The 24,642-nt window shown below is 46.2% G+C and overlaps 1 protein-coding gene across 1 annotated transcript; it reads left to right on the forward strand.

The window, feature by feature from the left end:
* Positions 1 to 672: 672 nt before the first annotated feature.
* Positions 673 to 23,791, forward strand: LOC141161352 (cytochrome P450 2W1-like). Its single transcript, XM_073646159.1, has 9 exons — positions 673 to 690; positions 1,945 to 2,029; positions 7,421 to 7,544; positions 10,521 to 10,554; positions 11,088 to 11,261; positions 15,217 to 15,364; positions 20,893 to 21,077; positions 22,109 to 22,250; positions 23,604 to 23,791. Exons 1-9 carry the CDS (start codon positions 673 to 675, stop codon positions 23,789 to 23,791), a joined length of 1,098 nt encoding a protein of 365 aa, XP_073502260.1.
* Positions 23,792 to 24,642: the final 851 nt, after the last annotated feature.

Genomic DNA, 24,642 nt, shown 5'->3' on the forward strand with positions numbered 1-24,642 from the left:
CTCTGGTGTCAGAACTCCCATATCCAGATCGATGGGCAGCTTACCAGGTCTCGCTCTCATCAGGTAAGCTGGTGTGCAGTTGGTGGAATTCACTGGGATGTGGTTGTAGAGATCCACCAGGTCTGGCAACCTTTCTGGCCACAGGCTGCGTTCCTCCAGGGGCAACGTCTTCAGTAGGTCTATCACCACCTGATTCATCTTTTCACACATCCCGTTGGTCTGGGGGTGATAAGGCGTTGTCCTGATCTTCTTGCAGCTGTACAGGTTGCAGAATTCCTGGAATACTTCTGCTTCGAAGGCCGGACCTTGGTCAGTTAGCACACATTCTGGGTAACCATGCGGGCGGCAGAAGTGCTGCTGGAAAGCTCTGGCTGCTGTCTGAGCCGTTTGGTCCTTGACTGGCACTACTACCAGGAACCGGGAGTAGTGGTCTACGATGGTGAGAGCGTAGACATAGCCTGACCTGCTCGGGGATAGCTTCACATGGTCCAGGGCTACCAGTTCGAGTGGCTGCTTGGTGATGATGGGCTGCAAGGGAGCCCTCTGGCTGTCACGGTCTTTTCTTCTCAGGTTGCATGGTCCGCATTCTCGACACCACCTCTCGACTGCTTTCCTCATGCCAACCCAATAGAACCATTCACGTAGCAGGACTTCCAGCTTCTTCCATCCAAAATGTCCCGATCAATCATGGTACGCTTCCAGGACCATGGACGCATCTCGCCTCGGGACTACCACCTGCCAGACCAGCTCATGTGTCCGGTAGTTGACAATTCTTCGACACAGCTTCCTTTCATAGATGAACAGCTTGCTTTTTTCTTTCCACAGCTGTTTGGTCTCTTCTGGAGCATCTGAATCAGGGTATGAGTCCGCTTGTGTCAGCAACTCTTTGACTAGGCGAACAGCCGGGTCACTGTCTTGTGTTTCTGCCCATCCATGGTGGGGCAATGGATTTAACGTGGCTTCTCTGTTGGCAGAGCACCTGTTCTTCACACAATGGGAGCACTGCTTTATCCCATGGTGGTGGAACGCGGGGATCTCTATCTCTTCCAGCTCCTCTGGGTCTTCTCCCCCGTCTGGCAAGTTAGGCATTCTGGACAGCGCATCTGCGTTTGCATTCTTGTGCCCAGCCCGGTACTTGATGGTGAATTCATAATTAGACAGTCGGGCCATCCATCTTTGTTCCAGGGCACCAAGTTTTGCAGTGTCCAGGTGTGTCAGCGGGTTATTATCCGTGTACACAGTGAATTTGGACGAGGCGAGATAATGTTTGAAGCGCTCAGTCACAGCCCAGACGATGGCAAGGAACTCCAACTTGAAGGAGCTGCAGTTTTCTGGGATTATTTCTGTGGGCCGGAGCTTCCTTCTGGCGTAGGCTATTACCCTTTCTCTGCCTTGTTGGATCTGGGACAGCACCGCTCCCAGTCCCACGTTGCTCGCGTCCATGTGAAGGATGAAGAGCCGTCCATAATCAGGGTAGGCCAGGACCTCGTCTCCTGTGAGAGCCATCTTCAGCCCGGTGAAGGACTCATCTTCCAGCTTGTCCCATTTGAATGGTGGTTTCTGGTTCTTGGACTTTCTGGACTGGCCTATCAGGAGGTCCTGCATGGGTGCCGCCATCTTGGTGAAGCCTGGTATAAACCTTCGGTAGTAGCCTACCAACCCGAGGAACTGCCGCACTTCTTTGATGGTGGAAGGTCTCGGCTAGTCCTTGATTATGGTGATCTTGTCGGGGTCTGGTGCTACACCGTCAGCGCTTACCACATGTCCTAAGTACTGTACTTTAGGCTTCAGCAGGTGGCACTTTGACGGCTTCACCTTCAGGCCAAAGCCAGCCAGGGCTTCAAACACTTCCGCCAGGTGCTTCAGATGATCCTCATATGTCTTGGAGTATACTATGACGTCATCCAGGTACAGGAGGACTGTCTCAAAATTCTTATGTCCTAGACAGCACTCCATCAACCGCTGGAAGGTTCCTGGGCCGTTGCAGAGCCCGAATGGCATGCAGTTGAACTCGCTGAGGCCCATCGGGGTGCTGAATGCGGTCTTTTCCTTATCCGCCTCTGCTACAGGAACCTGCCAATACCCACTAGTAAGATCCAAAGTAGAGAAATAATTAGCAGATTTTAACGCAGCTAGTGACTCCTCTATCCTGGGTAGCGGGTATGCATCTTTATGAGTTATGCGGTTAATTTGCCTGTAGTCTACACACATTCTCATTGTGCCATCCTTTTTCTTTACAAGAACTAATGGAGCTGCCCAGGGGCTACAACTGTCTCTTATTACCTCAGCCTCCTTCATCTCTCGCAACATCCCTTTGGCATTTTGGTAGTGTGCTGGCGGTACAGGCCGGTACCTTTCTTTAAGGGGTGGATGGTCTCCCGTGGGGATATGGTGTTGAACCCCCTTTACCTGCCCAAAGTCGAGTGGGTGTTTACTGAAGACCCTTTCATACTCCTGGACCACCCGGTATACTCCTTGTTTTTGGTGTTGAGGGGTGGAGTCAGTGCCAACATGCAGCTTCTGACAATAGTCCTCCACCTGTCCCTTGGAGCCATTATCCTCCGCCTGTTTGGATGGAGGCAAGGGTTACACTGTCTTTATAGAATTGTGACTGACGGTGAATAGTTTGGCTAGGGTGGCATACCGGGGCAAATGGACTTCTTTTTCCCCAATGTTCAGGATGCGGACTGGCACTCTCCCATGGCGGACATCAACCACCCCCCTGGCTGTCAAAATGGTGGGCCTACTGTCGGAGTAGACAGGCTCTACCAGGGCCTGGTAATCTCTACCCCGGAGACCGATTGCTGCCCGGCACCATATCAGCATTTCACTTCTTGGGGACATGGCAATAGGGAATGGGTCACTCATCCTGACACTGCCAATTTCACCACCAGACAGTTCTACCTGTTGTCTTTTCATCAGGGCTCTGATCTCTCTTTGTAGAACCCGCTGCTGGCTGGAACTGGCGGTCTCCGCAACCTGCTGTAGTAAGACAATTATTTCTGCAAGACAATTTTCAATGACATTAGTGCCTAAAGTTATCATAGGATGACTTTCTCGGCGATCAATGTCGACAATAATCAGTCCTTGTGCTGGCAGTTCGACTTTGCCAACTTTTATGGTCACTTCTTTGAACCCCACCTGAGGTACGGGTTGACCATTGCTGGCATAAATGCTCAAATGTTCATCTGGACGGCGGGTAATGTCAGAGTCAGTCCAGTACCGTTTGAAAAGAATGTAGGGGATGGTGGTCACCTGGGATCCAGTGTCCAGCAACGCGCGCATTGGAAAGCCGTCCAGCACAACAGGTAGGACCGGTCATCCTCCCACATATTTGTCTCGCCAGCTTGATAGGCCTGGTGGTCTTATGCCTGGGGGTTGGCCCTCTGCCCCAGGTTTTGCTAGTTTAAATGACAGTACCTTGCATAATGTCCTGGCTGGTTGCAGCGGCGGCAGATGGGTTGCCCGTCCTGGTCGTAGCGGTCGCTGTTCCTCCCTCTGGATGGTGGAATCCTCTTCTGTCGGAGCCATGGGACGTCCTGCGGACTGGAAGCCAGCTGGATCTTTCCTTTGGGATACACCTGCAAGGACTGCACAGTTTTGGTTAGCGCAGCTACACTTTTAGTTAGCTCTTGGACCTGATGGTGCAGGTCTGTTGACGGGGCACTGTCCAGAGTCTGTGCATCTGTAGCGCCCCGAGGGTTCGGCCGCTACAGGGGTATTGCACCTCAGACCAGAGGTGTGATATTCCACTCCCAGGTAAGGATGGAGTATGGACCAGGGCTCAGTTAGCTGCATACAGCACACACACCCCATTTCCGAGGGACAGCTCAACGGTGCTCCCACTAGACAGAAGTGCAGGCACGACCGACTATGTCCCTGTCTGGAGTGGGGAGGGGGGTGGAACACCCAGTGCTGTAGGGGCAGATAGGGGTTGGTTCCTGAGCGTAGATAGGAGCCCATTGGTTGCTGGTCACCTGGGCTCATGGTCAGAGGGAGGTATAAAAGGTGGGCACCATCTTAGATCTAGGTTCGTTCAGTCAGAGGAGAAGACCGGGAGTGGAGGCTCTGTAGGAGCTCCACTCAGGAGCGGGCCTAGAGAGAGGCCGGAGAAGAGAGAGAGAGGAGGTGAAAGGGAGCTGTGATTAAGTCTCATCCCAGCTCCACGAGAAACGAACAGAAAGGAACAGAGAAAGAGAAGGAGAGACAGAGAAACAGAAGGGCTCAGGAACAAGAAGGTGGAAGGGACCCTAAGAACCCACGAGAATCCAGGGTGAAGGGTCAGGCAGATTAAGGGTACCGGATCCCAAGTTGGTGGAGGAGAAATTACCCTCAGCCAAAGACCGGTCGTCGTGATCATCTATTGGTGCGACACCTCATCAAACCAGCTAGGAAGGCACCATATAGAACAGCAGAGGACGGGGCCCACGTTTAACCGCACAAGTCCGCGGCAGCTGGACAAAAGTGGGCCACTGGTGAGGCAGGCCAGAGAAAGGATTAAAAGGGGTCCTGTGCCATGCTCCTGAACTGCTTGGGAGTTGACCGAGCCCCACACCTGGTGGACGCAGCACGGCTCGGGCGGTCACTACCTGTACAGAAGTGACCCGGAACAAATGAACTGTGAGTAAAGACCCTGGACTGTAACTTGTTGTCTGTGTGCTCCTTCGCGCCTCCAGCACTACCGGTACTGGGACTCTCACCACCATCACTCCCATCATCCACTACACTGCCCTGGGGCCGCACTCTTCCCGTGGGGAGTCACACCATCCCAGCTGCATTCATCATCAGCCCCAGCGGACTGCCTTGCAGAGGCGGTTCCTAATAACCGCAATCCACGGGTGGCGTAGTCGGACATTATCTGAAACATCTAAAAGGCTGCCACTGGTCTGACCACCCTGAGCCACGGGACCGGGTCGCCACTACTACCCCCATCGTCTCCCTATTGCCCGGTTCCGAGTGCCCCACGGCCCAGGGGGCGAGTCACATCAGCTCCTACAGGCTCTGGGGAAAAGGGTACCACCTCCTGGTGGTAGGTGATAGCTGGACGCCGGTGAGCTGTAGCGCCACCTGGTGCTGGTTCTCGTAGCACCAGGATGGCCCTGTCCTTAAACTGAGCAAAGTCCAAGTCAGGGTTTTGCAGAGCCATTATGCGCAGCTGGGTTCGGTGGGCGCTGGACAGTAAACCCTCAATAAATTGCTCAGTTAACATCACGCACACTGTCAGGGTCTACCTGTTTGATGGCCCTCAGCGCCTCCTGCAGGTTTAAAGCATAGTCCCGTACACTGTCCTGTGCCCGTTGTTTGCACCCATAAAACTTCAACTTTATCTCTGCTGTAGTGCGGGTGTCAAAAAGTGTCCTTTAGGTGGGCCAATATCTCTTTTACAGTCCCTTTTTCTCTGGCTGACCAGGATTTTACTTCTCTCTGGGCTGCACCAATCAAGTGGCCTATGAGGATCCTCACTTTCTGCTCTTCGGACAGGGGATACACTTTAAATAAACTGCTTAGTCTCTCCTTGAAGTCACTCAGGGTGTGCGACTCTCCTGAGTACTGGGGCAACCACGCCGCCCCTAGTATATATGGCATGGAAAGTGGCATTACCACGGCAGCGGCCGCGCCGGTGGTTGAAGTTCCCTCCATATCCGGCGTCTTCCTCCCCCCTAGTGAACCGTGGCCTACCTTCCTTCTCTTTTCCTCCGTAGGCCGCAGTTCCACAGGCGATGGTCTCCTTTGAGGACCTGGCATCGCTTGCTTCTGACGTCAGCGCTCGCTGGGGCTCCTTTCAGGACCTGGCGCTGCATCCGTGTGTGGGGCAGGGCTTTGGACTTTGCACGTTTCCAGCGATCACGCCCCTCTTCTTCCCACGCGGTGATAAAGAAATGGCGGCCAATGGCGGGAAACCGGCGACAAATGGCGGGAAATCTTCACCACGGTATGCGACACAGTCTGTGAAGACGCGGAGTACCCGGTGGTAGCGGGCACGCAATCCTGCCGACTACGCCAAAGTTGACGCGCCTCCTGGGCCGTGGGGATACCCGGAGCCGGGTCTTGTAGATGCTGGGGGTTGTAGTCACCGTGGCGGCGACCCGGTCTGTGACCCAGGGCGGTCAAAGCAGGGTAGTTTATGTATAGTCCGACTACGCCACCTGTGGGATGTGATTATTGGGAACCACCGCTGCGGAGCAGTCCGCTGAAGCTGATGGTGTGTGCAGCAAGGTGATGTGACTCCCCACAGGAAGAGTGGAGCTTCAGGGCAGCGGGTATGGATGATGGTGGTGATGGTGCCGGGATCAGTAATGATAACACGGAGTCGTTGCAGTGCAGTCCCAGGGTCTTTACTGGTGGCAATTATATAGGCCTCAACGGGAGTACTTGCTAGGGATGAGGGCCTGGTCAGTCTGGGAGCAATCCTAGAATCCTCCTGGCCAGGTGGAGTTGTAGGCCTGCCGTTCTGAATAAACTCTTTTTCTATTCCGCTTATAGTCGTGTTGTAGCCCACGTCCCTGAGTGTAACGTGCTGTGCTCACCCGTATGGCTGGCGACTCGGACCTTGTGGATTCCTCGCTCCTCTGTGGCGGTACTGGTCCTTTCATGTGGCTGAGCCTCCGGGCTTCTGTGGGCCAGGAGACCTGCAATCCTCTGCCCTGCGGTATCTGCTGCTGGGCCTGAAGGGTCCCACAGCCTCGGACTCCGGTGTCCGGTCCTCTGTGTACACTGGCCAGGACGAGCTAACTCCAGCTCCAGTCCCTGGCTCCTTGCTCCTTTGTGTCCTATCTGACTCCTGACACTAGACTCAACTAACCCCGCCTCCAGATCCAGTTATAAAGGGCAGGATCCTCCCATTTCTGATCTGGAGCAGGAGGTGTTGCATGAAATGTGTTCCTAACCAGGAAACTCCTGTTTTGCTCCCAGACATGGTATTACTACCACTGTGGCAACCAGACCCTCTGGGGTGCCACAGGTGCATAAGCCCAAATCCACTTTTGTGGGGTGGGGGGGTTCGGACGTAAGCCCCAACGGAGCCACTTAACAGGTGCCTGAACGCAGTGTAAAAGCACCCGGAGGATAGACAGTCTGTGGTTTAGGTGTGGTGCATGGAGTATGCACTGGTCTGGCTTCCAGGTCAAGTAGCTACAAAAAAAGTCCAATTAGGATATTCTTCAGCACCAAGAAATAAGAGGGGGGTTGAAACTTAGCTTTTAATAGCATAAGATAAAAAATATACTGTATGCAATGTGCACATTAGTTAAAAATAATCCATTTCGGGTTTAGAAAATCGTGTTTCAGGTTTAGAAAAAAACCTTTAATAATAAGCTGATGATACATAACCATAAGTATAGACTGTAGTTAGGAATGTGGTTTCATCTGTTTGTAGTGTTCGGCCCCCACAATAAGCATCAATCATTATTTGCCTTTCCAGGTAAACCATTTGATAAGAGAGTGCTCTATCTTGCCGCCCCAAACATAACTTTTGGGATTTTGTTTGGGAGACGATTCGACTATGATGACGCAATATTCCAGAAGATGATAACCATCATGGATGAATCATAGAATCATAGAATCATAGAATGGTAGAGTTGGAAGGGACCTCCTGGGTCATCTGGTCCAACCCCCTGCTCAAAGCAGGATTCACTAGATCATCTCAGACAGATGTCTGTCCAGCCTCTGTTTGAAGACGTCCATTGAAGGGGAACTCACCACCTCTCGTGGCAGCCTGTTCCACTCATTAATCACCCTAACTGTCAAAAAGTTTTTTCTAATATCTAATCTGTGTCTCCTCCCATTTAGTTTCATCCCATTGCTTCTAGTCTTTCCTTGTGCAAATGAGAATAAAGATGATCCTTCTACAATGTGACAGCCCTTGACATATTTGTAGACAGCTATTAAGTCTCCTCTCAGTCTTCTTTTTTGCAAGCTAAACATTCCCAAATCCTGCAACCGTTCCTCATAGGACATGGTTTGCAGACCAGTCACCATTCTGGTCGCTCTTCTCTGAACTTGCTCCAGTTTGTCTATGTCTTTTTTAAAATGTGGTGCCCAAAACTGTACACAGTATTCCAGATGAGGTCTGACCAAAGAGGAGTAAAGACCGATAATGACTTCACGTGATCTAGACTGTATGCTTCTGTTAATACATCCCAGAATTGTATTTGCCTTTTTTGCTGCTGCATCACACTGTTGACTCATGTTCAGTCTATGATCTATTAGTATACCTAAGTCTTTTTCACATGTACTGTTGCTTAGCTCTATTCCTCCCATTCTGTATATGCTTTTTTCATTTTTATTGCCCAGATGTAGTACTTTGCATTTTTCCCTGTTAAAAACCATTCTGTTGGTTGCTGCCCACTGCTCCAGTTTATTTAGGTCTTTTTGAATCCTCTCTCTCTCTTCTCTAGTATTAGCTATCCCTCCTAGCTTTGTGTCATCAGCAAATTTAATCAGTTTACCCTCAATTCCTTCATCTAAATCATTGATAAAGATGTTGAACAATACAGGTCCCAGGACGGAGCCCTGTGGTACCCCACTTGAGACATTCATCCAGCTGGATGTGAAGCCATTTACAACCACCCTTTGAGTCCGATCACTAAGCCAGTTATGAATCCACCTAACAGTTGCCTGGTCCATTGCATACTTGGTCATTTTTTCAATAAGGATGATGTGAGATACTTTGTCAAATGCTTTGCTGAAGTCAAGATATACTATATCTACAGCATTTCCCTGATCCACCCAGTCAGTGATTCTGTCATAGAAGGAAATTAAGTTAGTCTGACATGACTTGTTAGTTACAAACCCATGCTGACTCTGGTTAATCACTTCATTCTTATCCATGTACTTACATACATGTTGTTTAATAATTTGTTCAAAGATCTTTCCTGGTATAGAAGTCAGACTCACCGGCCTATAGTTCCCTGGGTCCACCTTCTTCCCCTTTTTGAAGATAGGAACAACATTTGCTCTTCTCCAGTCTTCTGGGACTTCTCCTGTTCTCCAAGAATTTTCAAAGATTATGGAGAGTGGTTCTAAAATTTCTTCTACGATCTCCTTCAGTACTCTGGGGTGTAATTCATCTGGACCTGGTGACTTGAACTCATTTATGTTAGCTAAATATTCCCTCACAATCTTTCTGTTTACAGATAACTTGGATTCCTCTATTCCTTTAAAAGGACAGTGAAGATCAGTTGATGTTACATTTTCTTTCTGAGAGAAAACAGATGCAAAATAGGAATTAAAAAGTTCGGCCTTCTCAACATCCTCTCTTACCATTTCTCCATTTTCATCCTGTAAAAATCCTATAGCATCTTTGACTTTTCTTTTACTTTTGACATACCCCCAAAATCCTTTTTTATTGCTTTTGACATCTCTTGCAAGCCTTAATTCATTGTCAGCTTTAGCTAACCTGATACGTGCCCTGCAGGATTTGCAGACTGCATTATAATCTTCTTTAGATATGCCTCCCTCTTTCCATTTAATAAACATTTCTTTCTTTCTTTTTAGCATGTGTTTAAGTTCTGTGTTCATCCATCCTGGTTTCCTTAAATGCTTCCCATTCTTCCTACTTTTCGGGATTGTTAACGATTGTGCTTTGAGAATCTCATTTTTAAAAATTTCCCATCCTTCCTGGACATTTTTGTCCTTAAGGACATCCAGCCATTGGATCCCTCCTATTCTCTTTCTGAGTCTCTTAAAATCTGCCTTTCTAAAATCTAACCTTGAAGTTTGAGTCTTCACATGTCTTCCTCCTCTAGTTATCCAAAATTCTATAATAGCATGATCGCTGCCTCCTAGGGTCCCAGCCACCTTTACCTCCTCAACCATTTCCTCCCTGTTTATAAGGATTAGATCCAAAGTAGCAGATCCCCTTGTTTTCTCCCCTACCTTTTGGAAGATAAAGTTGTCAGCAAGAGAGGATAAGAATTTGCTTGACCTGTTAGTTTTACTTGAGAGAGATTCCCAACAAATGTCTGGATAGTTGAAATCCCCCATGACCACTACGTCATATTTTTTGGAGAACTTGGTCATTTGATACATAAAGAGTTCATCCATATCTTCAGCTTGCCCAGGTGGCCTGTAGTAAATGCCTACAATGGTGTCCTTTCCGTTGTTCTCTCCTTGTATTCTTACCCAAACAGTTTCCACAGTACTCCCAGTCTCTGAAGCTTCCATCTCTGTGCAGATATACGCTTTTCTAACATACAATGCAACACCTCCTCCTCGTTTATCAAGTTTCTTGCAAATAAGTTGTATCCTTTTAGCCTTTTATTCCAATCATGTGTATCGTCCCACCAAGTTTCAGTGATTCCAATGACATCATATTCCTTTTCCTGCATTAGTAGTTCCAATTCTCCTTGTTTGTTGCCCATGCTTTGTGCATTTGTATAAAAACATTTTAGTTTGTGATTGGTTTCTCTTCCTCCCATATTTTTATTATTTAAATTGTTTTGTCTTTGTTCTTCCTTTCCACTTCCAGTAGCAGAGATCTCAATAGTATTTGTCAGCTGTATGGCTTTTTCTGGCCTTTTGCTTGTTGTCACTGCTGGTACTCAAAATGCAAAGGTAAAGTTCAGAAGATTCTAAATTCAGTTTTCTGGAATTCTCCAAGTTATTTATGGTCACAGTCAACATGGTGTATGTAAACTTCTAATCCACTGGAATTTTTATATAGTGACTCATAAATTACATTATCCATTTGTTAGCATTTGTTGGAAAAATTGCTTGTGTCATATACAAAGTAAACACCCAAAACAACTTGCTAAAACTTTTGGGAGATTGTGACAGTGACAGTATGGGTGTGTGCACCCCAGAGTGTTGACAGAAAAAACGCTAAGTTTTTGCAAGTAAAAAATAAGTAACATGTACATGAGGTTTCAGAAATTGAATTCCAGGTACTGTAAAACGCTGCGTTTTTTTTCCTATGATGAAAAAATGCAATGTGTGAACAAACCCTATTAGTGCAAGCAGTAATTTTACTGTATATTACCATATAGCTGATGTTAAACCAAATATGTACCCACTTTCAGCATCTCTTTTTGTGACATGGACTAAAGATACCTGCTCAGAATGTCATTAATTGTATGTTTCCTCTTCAGTTGTATAATGTCTTCCCGATCTTGAAATATTTTGTCAAAGAACCTGGATTTGTTCTGAACAGGATTAATCAACTAAAGGAAATTTTGAAGGTTCTCATTCAGGAAGCGAAAGAAGTTCAATGTGAAGATTCTTTCAGGATGTACACTGAAGCGTTCGTGCAAAAGGATGAAAGGGTAAGGCTCTTCCTGATATCTTGGCTGATTTCTTTAGACTTTCCCATGATTCTACATAAAGAAGCAGTGTGTTTCAGGCATAGGCGGATTATAATGAGGGCAATCTGGGCTACTGCCCGGGGCTCCGGGGTGTCTATGGCCAGATTGCCCTCATTATATGTGCAGCGCCACGGCAGATACCAGCAGACAGTGGCGGGGGGGGCCCCGGACCTCTCCCCCAGCAGCGGCGCACTGCCGCTGCTTCTTCTTCGGCCGGGCCAGCACTGCAGCAGTTAACTTCCCTGTGCTGGCCCGGCCGCGTCACTGCTAAGAGACATGGCCCTGTGCGTGGCCGTGTCTCCTAGCTGTGACGTCACACAGTGCACGCCCGGCCTGCACTGCTGCACCGGAAAAGAGCATGAGGACTGGAGCCGAGCCGGAGGATGGTGAGTGTGTGTGTGTCTGTGTGAGTGAGTGTGAGTGTATGTATGTATGTGTGTATGTGTGCGCAGGCAGATATCATTGTGTGATGTCTGTTTTTATGTATTTTTGTGTTTCAAATGTGTTTATGCGTGTCTGTATATGTCTGTATATGTTTGTGTGTGTGCGTGACTGCGTGCGTGACTGCGTGCAGCCTCCTGCTGAGTATAGATGGCGCCGTGCGGCCTCCTGCTGTCTCTGGGGGGGGGCGCCGTGCGGCCTCCCGCTTTGTATAGATGACGCCGTGCGGCCTCCCGCTGTGTATAGATGGCGCCGTATGGCCTCCCGCTGTGTATAGATGGCGCCGTGCGGCCTCCCGCTGTGTATAGATGGTGCTGTGCGGCCCCCTGCAGTGTATAGATAGCGCCATGCAGCCCCCTGCTGTGTATAGATGGCATCGTGCGGCTTCCCGCTGTGTATAGATGGCACCCTGCGGCCCCCTGCTGTATATAGATGGCGCCGTGCGGCCTCCCGCTGTTTATAGATGGCTACGCACATCCTCCCGCTGTGTATAGATGGCGCCGTGTGGCCTCCCGCTGTGTATAGATGCCGCCGTGCCGCCTTCCGCTGTGTATAGTTGGTGCCGTGCGGCCTCCCGCTGTGTATAGATAGCGCCGTGCGGCCTCCCGCTGTGAATAGATGGCACCGTGCGGCCTCCCGCTTTGTGTAGATGGCGCCGTGCGGCCTCCCGCTGTGTATAGAAGACGCCGTGCGGCCTCCCGCTGTGTATAGATGGCGCCGTGCGGCCTCCCGCTGTGTATAGATGGCGCTGTGCGGCCTCCCACTGTGTATAGATGGCTCCGAGTGGCCTCCCGCTGTGTATAGATGGCTCCGTGCGGCCTCCCGCTGTGTATAGATGGCTACGTGCGGCCTCCCGCTGTGTATAGATGGCTACGTGTGGCCTCCTGCTGTGTATAGATGGCTACGTGCGGCCTCCTGCTGTGTATAGATGGCTACGTGCGGCCTCCTGCTGTGTATAGATGGCTACGTGTGCTCAATATTGAGTCATACAATTAATGTAAGGCTATGTGCCCACGATGCAGAAATGCTCCAGATTTTTTTTGAGCGTTTCTGCATCTCCCTGGCAGAAAATCGCATGCGGATTGTACATGCGGATTGTACATGCGTTTTTCCTGCCAGCGACTTGCAGATGTGAAGAGTTCTTCACATGCATTTCCGCATGCGGCTTGACAAGCGCTTTCCAAGCGATTTTAGCATCACTTGGAAAGTGCTTGATAACTTGGTCACACTATATAAATCCATGCAACCGGCATGGATTTATATAGTGTGACCGTAAAAGAATGGTAAAAAATAAATATATAATTACCTTCTGATGTCCTGCCGACGTCAGTGGTCGCGTGACCTGTCACATGACTAAATGACGTCACGGCAGGTCCTTTTCAGACCATCGCGAGCTGCTGGCAAGCCAGGACGCATCAAATAAAGTCACTGGGGGCTATCAGAAGGTAAGTATAATATTTATTTTTTATTTTATTCTTTTTTTACAGGTTCTATGGTACCCGGGTGCGGAGGAGAGTCTCCTCTTCTCCAAACCCGGGTACCATCAGCACATTGAAACGCATGGATTCTGCATGTACAGATGCAGTGATGCGGATTCCATGCGTTCCAATGCAAGTCAATGGCGGCAAAAGCGCTGCGCTTCCGCAAAATAATTGGTAGTCTGCGGATTTTTCGGCAATGATAATCCGCAGCGGAAATTTCCGCAGCATGTGCACAGCACATGCGGATTATCATTGGGGAACATGGCAGACCTTCTACTAAGCGTTTTTTAAGCGTTTCTGCAGCGGAATTGCCGCTGCGGAAATGCTTAAAAAACGCATAGTGGGCACACAGCCTAAAAAAAAATATTATAATTAATATTGTGCCAAATTAATTTCACGTGAACTATCACATGATCTATCACAGGGGATCATGGACATGTCACGTGATACATCAGGTGTGTGTGGGGGGGGGGCCCGCGCCTTCTAAACTGCCCAGGGCCCTTGCTACTCTTAATCCACCCCTGGTTTCAGGTGTGCATTAAAATACATCCACGGGTGTGTCTCTAATTAACTTAGATGTTGCCAAAAATCCTATCAGAAGCTTCCAAACCCATGACATCATCATATGGGCAGTCCAGAATTGTTTAAAGGCATAGTAATCTTAGTGTATGTTAACTTTTGACTTTGCAGTAAGTAATAAAAATGCCTTAAAACATTTTCTCTCTCTCATTATTCTGCCATTTGGCAAATATTAAAAAGTATGGTAATCCTTACTGACCTAAAACGGGAAAGGTTTATTCTGATTTCATGTCAGATATTGAGAAAAACATGTATATGTGTCTTTTTATATAGTGTATGTAAACTTCTGGTTTCAACTGTATATAGCGTTTTTTGTGGGTGACAAGTTTCCCTTTTTTTAGTTGTACTATCAGTGATATAGCCTGTTTTTTATTGTAGAAAAAAATGTAATTATAGCTTTAAGACACTAGATGGTACACGACTTCAACACTCCGAAGTGGAAACATCTTGTCATATTGCATAAAAGCCCTAAACTTAATTTTTGTAATGTTTCTGCAGCATTACTACAACTTACCCTTATTGGGCGAAAAAGAAAACACAAACAGCCGACTGCTGGAAGTTTTTGCAAATTATCTGGTAATGCTGACTTAAAGGGGTATTCCCATCTCCAAGATCCTATCCCAATATGTAGTAGGTGTAATAATAATAATATTAGCAAATATCTTCAATTAGAAATGTAGTATAGATTTTATGATGCGCTACGTCGCTTACCCCATGTGCAGGGCATTGCAGGACCTAAGGTATCCATGGTTACGACCACTAGCAAGTAGCTAACTAACTGTCACTATATCAGTGGTCGTAACCATGGATGCCTAAGGTCCTGCACTGCCCTGCACATGGGGTAAGCAACGTAGCGAATCAGAAAAACTATAGTACATTTCTAATTGGAGGTATTTGATAATATTATTATTATACCTACTACATATTGGGATAGGATCTTGGCGATGGGAATACCCCTTTAACTCTTCGATCACTCCTTCTTTGACGCAGACCTCCCTGGTCTGAATGTTGCTGGGATGAGCACCCAATGAGGCAAAATGAAGTTCTTCCATGAGGCTCGAGGGCAGTGTCGGACTGGGCTGGCAAAGGCCCACCAATAACATTGACTCTTGGCGCCCACTGTTCAGCTACATGCAAAAATGACCTGACCCTAGTATGCAAATTTACTTTCGCTTCCAAGTAATATTAATTTGTCTAGCTTGTTTTTCTGAATGATCAGATGATACCTTTTTCTGCAAATACGTCAAGTTCAATAGCACTGCTCATCAGCAGTCCTTCACAGGGGTCTACCGGAGGATTCTCCTGTTCCCCTGTGGGCCAGTCTGAGCAGTAGGTTCCCCTGTGTGATCCTATTTAGTGGCCTGTAAAAACAAGAAGATTAAAATCACTTTTTCATGTCTTCGTGTCTTTTTTAGGAAACAGTAGAAGATAAGAAAGAAAAAATGTTTACAGAAAAGAACTTATTGGCTTCGGCATTTGATCTCATGTTTGGTGGGACAGAGACTACGTCATCTACGATACAGTGGGGTATTCTGTTCATGATGAAATATCCTGATATACAGAGTAAGTTGTAAATACACAAAGGTAATTCCAATTAATTCAATTTTTAAAAGTTTAGAAATATTTTAAACATGTTTTGTATTACCATAATACCATGTGATTCCGTAGAAATGTATTGTTTACTTCTGTGTTGATGGGTCACTACAATGTAACGGGGCTTACATAACTAGAATGATGAAAAATATGGACACCTTGATGCTGTTAAAGCGACCCTCTACCATGGCATTAAATAGTGATTATACATTTGTTATGTATAGTCACTCTACTTGGTGCCCTCCATTTGGCATCCTCCATCCTTCCAGACCTCCAACTGCAGATTAGTCCCATCTAACTTCAGTAGTTAAAGAAGTTTTGTCTTCAGATGAAAAGTGACCAATTTTTGCCATTTTTTTTTATTCCCGCTGCTCCCCTGAGTATTCCGTTTTTTACTTCTTTTTTTGTTTTGTTTTTAAATCCGCTATACTGTTTCAGAGATATGGGCCTTTTTGTTTAGTGCTAATGTTTATGGTCCTTACTAACGGGGCATAGCTCACATAGAGCAGCCTAAAGACAAGCCCCCAGGGAATCCTATGAGACACACCCCCTTAGTAAAGATCATAAAAATAAAAAAAAATTACACTAAATAAAAAGGCCAAACTCTGGAAACACATAGCAGATTTTAAAGGAATAAAAAATGGAGCTCTGAAAAAGGCCAGATGTAAACTATGTACAGAATTGATCTGCAGTACTAGGCAGCGGCCACTAAGCAGTGTTGTTCTGCTTCTGTAACCTGTTTATATCCGGGCTCTGCCGGCCGGATCGGGGTGCCTGATAGGTGATTAATATCAAAGTGGTAGAGAAACCCTTTCAGGAATGTTTTCAACAGTACCATAAGATGAGTTTACCCAGAGGAAGATGTAGCGTCTTCGATTGTAATGCTGATCTATCCCTCTGCATAATGCAAAGTTAGGACTGTTCTTCCTAAAATAAATGCTCCCTTCGGGATACAACTGTCTCTTGGGCAGTGGCGTACGGCCAATGGCGAAAGACCAGGAGGCCGCTATGGGGCCCGTGAGTCTTGGGGGCCCGGCATCACAGTTTCAACTGTATTGGCATCCTGGTTGCAGATACAGTTCAAAGCAATGATGGAGGAGGGAGCCATCAGCTGACGCTCCCTCCTCCATCATTCTCCCTCTGAGTCTGAAGACTCAGCGCAGCAGTCGCGATGACTTCACAGCACGGCTGCAGAAGATACGCTAAGATTTGGAGGGCTATGTGGGGGCCGTTTTACTGTTTGGAGGGCTGTGTGGAGCCGATGTACTATTTGGAGGGCTGTGTGGGGGCCATTTTACTGTTTGGAGGGCTGTGTGGGGCCGTTGTACTGTTTGGAGGGCTATGTGGTGACATTATACAGTTTGGAGGGCTGTTTGGGGTCCATTTTACTGTTTGGAGGGTTGTGTGGGGGCCGTTATACTGTTTGGAGGGTTGTGTGGGTCCGTTATACTGTTTGGAGGGTTGTGTGGGGCTGTTATAATGTTTGGAGGGTTGTTTGGGAGCCATTTTACTGTTTGGAGGGCTGTGTTGAGCCGTTATACTGTTTGTAGGGCTATGTGGGGCCGTTTTACTGTTTGGAGGGCTGTGTGGGGGCCATTTTACTGTTTGGAGGGCTGTGTGGAGCTGTTATACGGTTTGGAGGGTTGTGTAGGGCAGTTATACTAATTGGAGGTTTGTGTGGGGGCCGTTTTACTGTTTGGAGGGGCTGTTTGGGGGCCGTTATACTGTTTGGAGTGTTGTGTGGGGGCTTTATACTGTTTGGAGGGCTGTGTGGGTGCCATTTTACTGTTTTGGTGGGTTGTATGGGGGCCGTTATACTGCTTGGAGGGCTATGTGGGGTCGTTATACTGTTTGGAGAGCTATATGGGGATGTTATACTGTTTGGAGAGCTGTTTGGGGGGCATTTTACTGTTTGGAGGGTTGTGTGGGGCTGTTATACTGTTTGGAGGGCTATGTGGGGCCGTTATACTGTTTGGAGGGTTGTGTGATGGCCGTTATACTGTTTGGAGGGTTGTATGAGGGCCGTTATACTGTTTGGAGGGTTGTGTGGGGGCCATTACACTGTTTGGAACGTTGTGTGGGGGCTGTTATACTGTTGGAGGGCTATGTGGGGACGTTATACTGTTTGGAGGGCTGTTTGGGGGCCGTTTTTCTGTTTGGAGGGTTGTGTGGGGCCTTTACACTGTTTGTAGGGTTGTGTGGAGGCCGTTATACTGTTTGGAGGGCTATCCATTTACTTCCAGTTATTTGGGTATTTTTCTTGTTTTTGGTTTCTCTCTGTTTAATGGCCTTGTGTGAACATGCATTTACATTTTGCATGCACATCAATTTACGTTTCAGTTCAGACCTCCAGGTTTTTTCTTTGCAGTTCAGTATGCTTTAGTGCATATAAAAGGGTGTGGCCGCCCTTTGTCTGAGCTGAGACGCTCATTCTGCCTCAGGCTTATGCTTACACTAGGGATCCAGTCTCTCTGCCCTTGTCCATATGTATGTCACTTGACAAATGGTAAGGTTTTTAATATTACAGTTAGGACTGTCCCATAAGGGTTGCCGTGACGTTGCGGGATAGCTTTTATATTATTTTGATCAAAATTATGTTAACTAAATACCCTTTATTATTTATTATTATTTTTGCACTGTGCGATCTATCTATTTACTTCCAGTTATTTGGGTATTTTTCTTGTTTTTGGTTTCTCTCTGTTTAATGGCCTTGTGTGAACATGCATTTACATTTTGCATGCACATCAATTTACGTTTCAGTTCAGACCTCCAGGTTTTTTCTTTGCAGTTCAGTATGCTTTAGTGCATATAAAAGGGTGTGACCGCCCTTTGTCTAAGCTGAGACGCTCATTCTGCCTCAGGCTTATGCTTACACTAGGGATCCAGTCTCTCTGCCCTTGTCCATATGTATGTCACTTGACAAATGGTAAGGTTTTAAATATTACAGTTAGGACTGTCCCATAAGGGTTGCCGTGACGTGGCGAGATGGCTTTTATATTATTTTGATCAAAATTATGTTAACTAAATACCCTTTATTATTTATTATTATTTTTGCACTGTGCGATCTATCCATTTACTTCCAGTTATTTGGGTATTTTTCTTGTTTTTGGTTTCTCTCTGTTTAATGGCTTTGTGTGAACATGCATTTACATTTTGCATGCACATCAATTTACGTTTCAGTTGAGACCACCAGGTTTTTTCTTTGCAGTTCAGTATGCTTTAGTGCATATAAAAGGGTGTGGTCGCCCTTTGTCTGAGCTGAGACGCTCATTCTGCCTCAGGCTTATGCTTACACTAGGGATCCAGTCTCTCTGCCCTTGTCCATATGTATGTCACTTGACAAATGGTAAGGTTTTTAATATTAGAGTTAGGACTGTCCCATAAGGGTTGCCGTGACGTTGCGGGATGGCTTTTACATTATTTTGATCAAAATTATGTTAACTAAATACCCTTTTTTATTTATTATTATTTTTGCACTGTGCGATCTATCCATTTACTTCCAGTTATTTGGGTATTTTTCTTGTTTTTGGTTTCTCTCTGTTTGGAGGGCTATGTGGGGCCGTTATACTGATTGGAGGGTTGTGTGGGGGCCATTATACTGTTTGGAGGGTTGTATGGGGCCGTTATACTGTTTGGAGGGTTGTATGGGGGCTGTTATACTGTTTGGAGGGTTGTGTGGGTGCCGTTATACTGTTTGGAGGGCTATGTGGGGCCGTTATACTGTTTGGAGGGTTGTGTGGGGTCCGTTGTACTGTTTGGAGGGTTGTGTGGTAGCAATCATATAGTACGGAGGGCTGGGTTCGGGGTCACCATACTTTCCTGGGTGGGTACAGTAGGGTCATCATATTGTGCATCTAGAGGGTGCTGTGTAGGAATTCACTGGCATCATACTTTATGGGGGCAATGAAAAAGGAATCTAGGGCTTCTGACTCACCCCCTGGGCGGTGGGGTACTCGGTAGACGGGCCGGTCGTTGCTAGGGAAGATGTCACAGTGGCGGTGACCCGGTCCGTGACCCAGGGTGGTCAATAAAAGGGGATTGATAGAAAAGGATTATAGTTTTTATGTTTAATGTTCGTGACGCCACCTGTGGTATGCGGCTATATGGAGCCACCTCTGCGGTGCAGATCTCTGGAGCTGTTGGTAATGCAGCAGAGTTGGTTCCGCTCTCCACAGGTAGAGCTAAACTCCAGGGCGTTGCTGTGATGATTATAGATGAGGTAGATGTTGTTGTGCAGTTTAGTGCAAGGGATGATGGCGCAGCAATAATTCACAGGGACAGTGGGGTGCAGTCTTCAGGGTTTACTCACGATTATCATGTTGCTCCTGGTTACAACTGCAGATTATAACCACCCAAGTCGTCCTGCGTTCACCACAGGAGGGGTTCAGCAATCGCTCAGGTAATTCAAGAGCACTTAACAGGACCCCTTTCTGTGTGCCTTTCTCAGTCATCTTCCTGCGCTGGCTCTCACCCTCCTGCCCTGCGCCTCGCAAACAGTGTCCCAAGCCAGTAACCTCAGATCTTGGCGGGCAACCTGGAGTTCCCTGGATCCTGTGTGGCTACCTTTTTGGCGATTAATTGCGTCTGTGGCAACTACACCCTGGAAATGTAGAAGCCTTCGGTTTCTAGCTGAATATTGCAATTCCCACTAGTTAGGGGCCGGTCCCCTCTGCGGCTTGATCCCTCCACGTCCTGGTAGATACAAGCGTACGGATGGCCTCAAGCATTTCCCGTACCCCTAGGATCCCCTCTTTCTTTCTGGAGCCTTCCTTCCAGCTCCTCTCCTCAGTCTCACCTCCTGGGCCTCTCTCACTCAGGCCCACTCCTCCTGAGCAGAGCTCCTGCAGAGCTCCTGCTCCTCTCACTGTCCTCCTCTCTGTTCTCTGCTCTGTTCTGTTCTCACCACACCCAAGATGGCTGCCCTTTTTATACTACTCCTGAAGTGCTCCCCTGTACCTTTTCCTCTACCCACACCCACTACAAGGTTCCGCCCTCCAGCCAGGGACCAGGGACTGTGCTCTCCCTTAGGAGCAATCTCGCCCTGCCCTCTGAAGTGGAGTGTAATGTATGCAAGTGGTTGGGTCCCGGGCAGTACTCCATCCTTACCTGAGAGTGAGATACCACACCTCTGGGTGAGATGCAGTACCTCTGTGGCCACTGAACCCGCAGGGGCGCCACACTTCAATAGGAGGAAATTTACTCTGTAAGGGCTGCAAAGTTGTGAGCTATGCTCTTCTGTGCCCACCGAATATTCTTTTTTTGGGGGAAGAGGGGTGGGCATTAGAATTTCCCCATGCTCTTGGGTAGTTCGTTCTGTAGATTACAAGATACACGATCTGAGAGATTGGACTTTATCCATAACAAACCATTTACCTGTGAAATCATTACATGATCAGGATAAGTTGAACATCCCATAATTTCCCACAGGACATGGCATGCATATTTCCGGATAAATCAATGGATAAAAGGAATATCACATTTATTTTTGTATTTTTCAGAGAAAGTTCAAGATGAAAGTGAAAATGTGATTGGGCTTGAACGTCCTCCAAGATGGGATGACCAGAAAGTCCTTCCATACTGCTTGGCCGTAGTCCATGAAATTCAGCGGTTAGGAAACATCTTCCCGTATTTCCCACATTCAACATCCACCGATGTCCATTTCAGAGACTATTTTATCCCGAAGGTAATTCTTTATTTGATAGTAAATATAAATGTTGCAAAACACCATAAAAACGTGTTACAAATACGTAACCAAAATTATAAATTGTTCATCGCAATGTGATGCCCTTGATGGCACTATTCTATACCATATTATACTCGGTACTCTCTACATCTCTTACACTTTTATTATCAGCACAAGATGTAACGTCACCTATTTACACTGCACAACATATTCAATGTTTGCATAAATCTTTGCTCATGGAGTATAACGGTCTCCACACAGCCCTCCAAACAGTATAACAGTCCCCTTATATCCCTCCAAACAGTATAATGGTCTCCACACAGCCCTCCAAACAGTAGAACAGTCCCCTTATAGCCCTCCAAACAGTATAACGGTCTCCACACAACCCTCCAAACAGTATAACAGTCCCCTTATAGCCCTCCAAACAGTATAACAGTCCCCTTATAGCCTTCCAAACAGTAAAATGGACCTCGACATAGCCCTGTAAACAGTATAATGCTCCCCCCCACAGAGACATGCAAGCAGTATAATGACCCGCAACCAGGATGCCGATACAGTTGAAAGTACAATGTGGGGGGGGGGGTGACAACTGACGGGCCCCATAGCAGATGCATGGTCTGCCGCTATTGGTGGTATGCCACTGCATGTGTGTAGTATAGGGTATCCTAGTGATGAAGCCAAAAGAGCAGATTTTACCTGAATTCCCCCAAAATAGTGTTTTTATGTTCAATATTGAGGGAGGGACTGAGTCCTTGGTGATAAAGGGTGTAGAGATGGTAAGCACCCCATTATACATGTGATATAATAATAATCTTTATTTATTTATATAGCGCCAACATATTCCGCAGCGCTTTACAATTCAGAGGTTCATATACAACAGTCATAAGTAACATAGCTAAAGATAGTACAATAATTACAGCAAAAATGATGACGACCCTGCTCGTAAGAGCTTGCAATCTATAAGTACATATACTTGTAATATCTGTAAAGCTTTGGCACATGTAACACGTCTGTCTTTATACATATATTAGGGAACAATAGTGATTCCACTCTTCATATCTGTTCACTATGATGAAACCCAATGGGCGACTCCCAGACAGTTTAACCCCAATCATTTCTTGGATGCTGATGGAAAGTTTTTGAAGAATGATGCCTTCTTTGCATTCTCCAAAGGTGAGTAGATTGTACTCATTTATTACTATCACCACTAAAGTCAATAGGAATTTTTGTTTTAATAGGGTAAAACACTTTTAGCAAATATGGCTTCAAGATATTTGTTCCATGTAATAATTTAGATAAAGCACTGCACTAAGTACATTGAATTAAAGCATAGACCGGGGATCAGCCACCTGGGGGACTCCAGCTATTGTGAAACTAGGACTTGGAACATTCCCTGACATCCACGAGCTGTCAGGTGGCAGTATGGACATGTTGTTAGTGCTGACGGTTGCTGATTCCTGACATAGACTTTACTATTCATTGTTTGACAGCCTTTACAGCACAGCTGTATTAATTTGCCACGACCCAGTGCCTGAAGATTCCCGTTTAAAGAAAATCTGTCAGCAAGTTTTTGCTTTGTAATCTGAAAGCAGCATGATTTAGGGGCTGAGATTCTGTTTCCAGTGATATATCACTTGCAAGGCTGTGTGATATTTCAATAATAATAATCAGTGTTTTTTCAACAGGAGGTTATCACTAGAGGACTAGGTGTCTCATGCCTCTTGGTCCAACCAAGTCCAACCACTGATTAGTAGCTTTCTGTCAATATACAGAGTACACAGAAAGCAGCCAATCAGTAGTGTGGGCGGGGTTATACAGGGCTCAGCATTTAGAGCACTGCTAGATCTGCAGCAGAGAAAATTGTAACTTTATCAGAACTGCTGCTGCAACCACTAAAATAAGTGATACATTTCTGAAATCAGGGTCTCTACCCATACATCATGCTGCTGTTAGATTACGTAACAAAAACCTGCTGACGGATTCCCTTTAAGGTGTTCTTCCACATGATCGCTGCTGGCACCCGAAGATTAAATTTGCTTAGACCCTCAGAGTGAACAATGGCCAGTTTTTACATTCTAGAAAAAAAAGTTCTCCTGCTCCACCTCTAGAAAAAAACAGTTCTTCTGCTTACACCCATTGCACATTAGCACATTTTATCTTCATAGAGGATTATAGACTATGTTGATGATCTTGATAAATGTTAGGACCATCTCCAATCTTGAGAACAGGGCTCTGTAGTGCCCCCTTTACATGGAATGATAGTCTTGCTCAGTGCTTCTTTGGACACCATGTCATATTTAGGTCCAAAAGTCTGTGCTGGCTTATTTCTTAATATATTTTTTTAGCAGTCAAAACTCTTTTTTTCTGTTACAGTTCTACAAATCCCCTTTCTGCATACTGATTGTACATTGAACTCAATAATAACTCTGTGTAAAGTAATGTCAGCATAGTGGTTGAAGCAGTTCTGTTGTGTTTTTTTTAGTATTAATTAAAACCCCATAAGGTGACTATTTTCTGTATACACAGGGCGCAGGGTGTGTGCTGGAGAAAGCCTTGCCAGAATGGAGCTATTTATTTTCATCACTGGATTGCTGCAGAAGTTCACATTCACACCTCCTCCAGGAATGAGTACGGATGACTTGGACCTCACTCCAGAAGTGGCCTTCACCATGAGGCCTAAAAGTTACAAACTTTGTGCAACTCCCAGGCAGTAAGCAGTGTATAATATATTGCCAATATATTCCACTTATATACTGTGAGTGTGTTTAAGAAGGTCCCCCGTCCCCGCTCCATGAAGACCGCTGGGACCTCAGTGCTCCACCACTGGAGACTTAGCAGCTTTTAACATATGCTTCATCCTCTATGTTGAAGCTAATTAGGCAAATGTAAGTCTATTAACCCCTTCACGACCTTGGGATCTTCCGTTTTTGTTTTTTGCTCCCCTTCTTCCCAGAGCCATAACTTTATTTTTCTGTCAATATGGCCATGTGAAGAGGAGTTGTGCTTTTGAACGACACTATTGATTTTACGATATAGTGTACTGGGAAATGGGAAAAAAAATTCCAAGTGCCGTGAAATTGCAAAAAAAAGTGCAATTGCACAATTGTTTTTTTGGGTTTGTTTTTACTATGTTTAATAAATGCTAAAACTGACCTGACATTATGATTCTCCAGCTCATTACGAGTTTGTAGACACCAAACATGTATAGGTTCTTTTTTATTTAACTGTTGAAAAAATATCCAAAATTTGTAAAAAAAAAAAGACATTTTCCAAGATCGGTAGCGTCTGAATTTTTCGTGATCTGGGGCTGGGTGATGGTTTATTTTTTTGTGCCCTGAGCTGACGTTTTATTGATACCATTTTGGGGTAGATACAATGTTTTGATCGCCTCTTATTGCATTTTATTGCAATGTTGTGGTGACCAAAAAAACCCGTAATTTTGGCTTTTTGATTTTTTTCTCGTTGCGCCGTTTGCTGGTCGGATTAATTCTTTTTATATTTTGATAAACCAGGCATTTCTGAACACGGCGATACCAAATATGTGTATATTTTATTGTTTTATTTT

Source organism: Phyllobates terribilis, unplaced genomic scaffold (genome assembly GCF_046119375.1).
Source record: "Phyllobates terribilis strain yellow unplaced genomic scaffold, ASM4611937v1 Scaffold_9__5_contigs__length_417890890, whole genome shotgun sequence".
NCBI lineage: Eukaryota > Metazoa > Chordata > Amphibia > Anura > Dendrobatidae > Phyllobates > Phyllobates terribilis.